The sequence below is a fragment of the Dioscorea cayenensis genome, chromosome 3, assembly GCF_009730915.1.
Source record: "Dioscorea cayenensis subsp. rotundata cultivar TDr96_F1 chromosome 3, TDr96_F1_v2_PseudoChromosome.rev07_lg8_w22 25.fasta, whole genome shotgun sequence".
Taxonomy (NCBI): domain Eukaryota; kingdom Viridiplantae; phylum Streptophyta; class Magnoliopsida; order Dioscoreales; family Dioscoreaceae; genus Dioscorea; species Dioscorea cayenensis.
In genome coordinates this window covers 2474092-2476287 of record NC_052473.1, presented here as the reverse complement: position 1 = coordinate 2476287, position 2196 = coordinate 2474092, and the positions used below count along the sequence as shown (strand labels likewise).

The 2196-nt window shown below is 39.4% G+C and overlaps 1 protein-coding gene across 1 annotated transcript; it reads left to right on the top strand.

Moving 5' to 3' along the window:
* The first annotated feature begins 366 nt into the window (after positions 1 to 366).
* Positions 367 to 1533, top strand: LOC120255712. The gene has a single exon (XM_039263474.1). It carries the CDS (start codon positions 367 to 369, stop codon positions 1531 to 1533), a length of 1167 nt encoding a protein of 388 aa, XP_039119408.1.
* Positions 1534 to 2196: the final 663 nt, after the last annotated feature.

Below are 2196 nucleotides of genomic sequence, written 5' to 3'. Positions count from 1 at the left end.
CCTAATACTGTTATTCAAATAATCTCTAAACTGGCTAGGAACTTTCTCTGGGGTAGGACTAGCAATCGAAACGGCTTCCATTCTATTGGTTGGGCAGTCACTACACTTAACAAAACTGATTGGGGCTTAGGTATTCGCAATCTAAAACATGTTAAACACTCCCTCATGGCCAAAAATATTTTTGCCATTATCAATTTGGAAGACAAAATTTTGGTAGACATTTTCAAATCTAAATATGGTCATTGGAATGTTTGGAACAAGGGTTGCTCCAAGCACACTTCTTGGTTTTTCAAATCTGTTTGTAAAACTGCTGAAATCATCAAAACAAATCTTAAAATCTTTGCTTGCAATCCTCTTACTCTGGGCATGTGGAAGGACCCTTGTATCATGGATTTCCCTATAAACCTTAAGCCTACTTATCTCAATATGGATTTGTTTCATGATTCTATGAGCCTCTCGGATCTCTTGAGTCTTGATTGCTTTAATCATGATGCTTTGATCCATACTTTTGGTCCTAATTTGGATTGGGCTTGGCTTAACAATATCGATCTTACTGCTTCTCAAAATTACTGGATCTGGGGCTCTACTTCTCTTAAGACCACTCTGGCTTTTGTGGTATATGATAATCTCAATTCTAACATGGATGTTGGATGGATGGGGTGGTTCCACATCTGGCGACTTCGGGTCATACCAAGCATCAAAGTTTTAATTTGGAAATTGGCACACGGTAAATTACTGATTGGGGCCTATCTATATGATATTAATATTGGGCCCCACAATCTTTGCAATTTTTGCAACCTGATGCCTGAAACTGCCACACATGTGATCTGGGAGTGCCCCAAGGTTGCACTCTATTGGTCTAGGGTCTTGAGCTACTTGGGATGCCCCACAATGCCTATATCTGTCCTTAGCTCTGAACACTGGATCACTAGCTATCTTAATAAATCTCACAATTCTCAATTTGGTAAAGCCCTCATTGTAACCACAGCTTGGTTGATTTGGAAAGAGCGATGTAATCTTATCTTCAAAAAGTGGACTCCAAACTTCAACTCCCTGGTGGACAAAGCCTGGTCCTATTGCTCAAATTTTGAACAGGCAACTAGATGCATGTCAAGGGAGTGTCCTAAACTTCGAAATTCTAAAACTGTTATTACAATCTATTCAGAAGCATCTTGGGATTCATCCACACAGGACTGCGGTCTGGGATTTGCTATCATCTTAAACTATAATCAGATTCTACTTGCAGGTTCTTGTGGATATCTTACTGACTCTCCCATCACTGCTGAAATTGAAGCAATTATCTTAGCTATGAACTACTGTGCCAACAACTACTTGAATCTAAATCATATCTATTGTGACTGTCCCGGTGTCTATCAAATGATAAACAATTTTCAAAGGACTGTTGCTTGGCGTTTCGGCTCAAGCATCCATCAGCTCAAGCTTATTTTGAAGCACTTCCCCAGCACTACTTTGCAAAACATTGATTGCGATACAAACATTCTGGCGGATTCTCTTGCGCATTTTGGCCTTTAAATCCTGAGCTGTCTCTCTTCGCTCAGGGCCAGGCTCGTCCTTGCTAGCTTGACGAACTTTGCGCCTTGCTGTGGCTTTCTTTTTAATCTGTCTTTTTATCTTTTATTTTCCTCCTGTTTCTTTTTTTCCTCCTTTATTTAGCTCAGGCTCTCTTTTGCAAAAAAAAAAAAAACTCCTTTGTGGGCGTTATATAAATGTTCTCAAAAATAAAACATGCGTATCATTTTTTTTTTTTTTGACAAAAACACTAAGCTCCGCCAGACAAAAAGGTGTCAAGGGGACACACAAGTACAGTAGTGCACCAGTTACGGTGCCTTAACGACCCCCTAGTGATTTATTAACTCGGTCAGACGTCATATGGGGCGATTAGAGTTCTACCATGTGCACGCCCAGAAGATATTTTAGGAACCAAACCAAGTTAATAAATCCCTCCTGTCATATAATCATGGAGGAGAGGGAAATGACATTCACCTACAAGGGACCCATGAATAGTAAATAAATAGTATTACTACAATATTTAGACAATATTTTATAGTGCATGCATAGTACTGCTATAATACTACCAACCTAGAGGTTTGACTTTGGGTTTGCCCATTCACCATTCTCATAACATTTCACTACACCAAATAGTGGTTGTTGTGTATCATATCTTTGGATGCATGC

Excerpts from the sequence above, each read along its gene's own strand:
- LOC120255712 (XM_039263474.1), top strand. The coding sequence starts at position 367 with ATGTGGAAGGACCCTTGTATCATGGATTTCCCTATAAACCTTAAGCCT.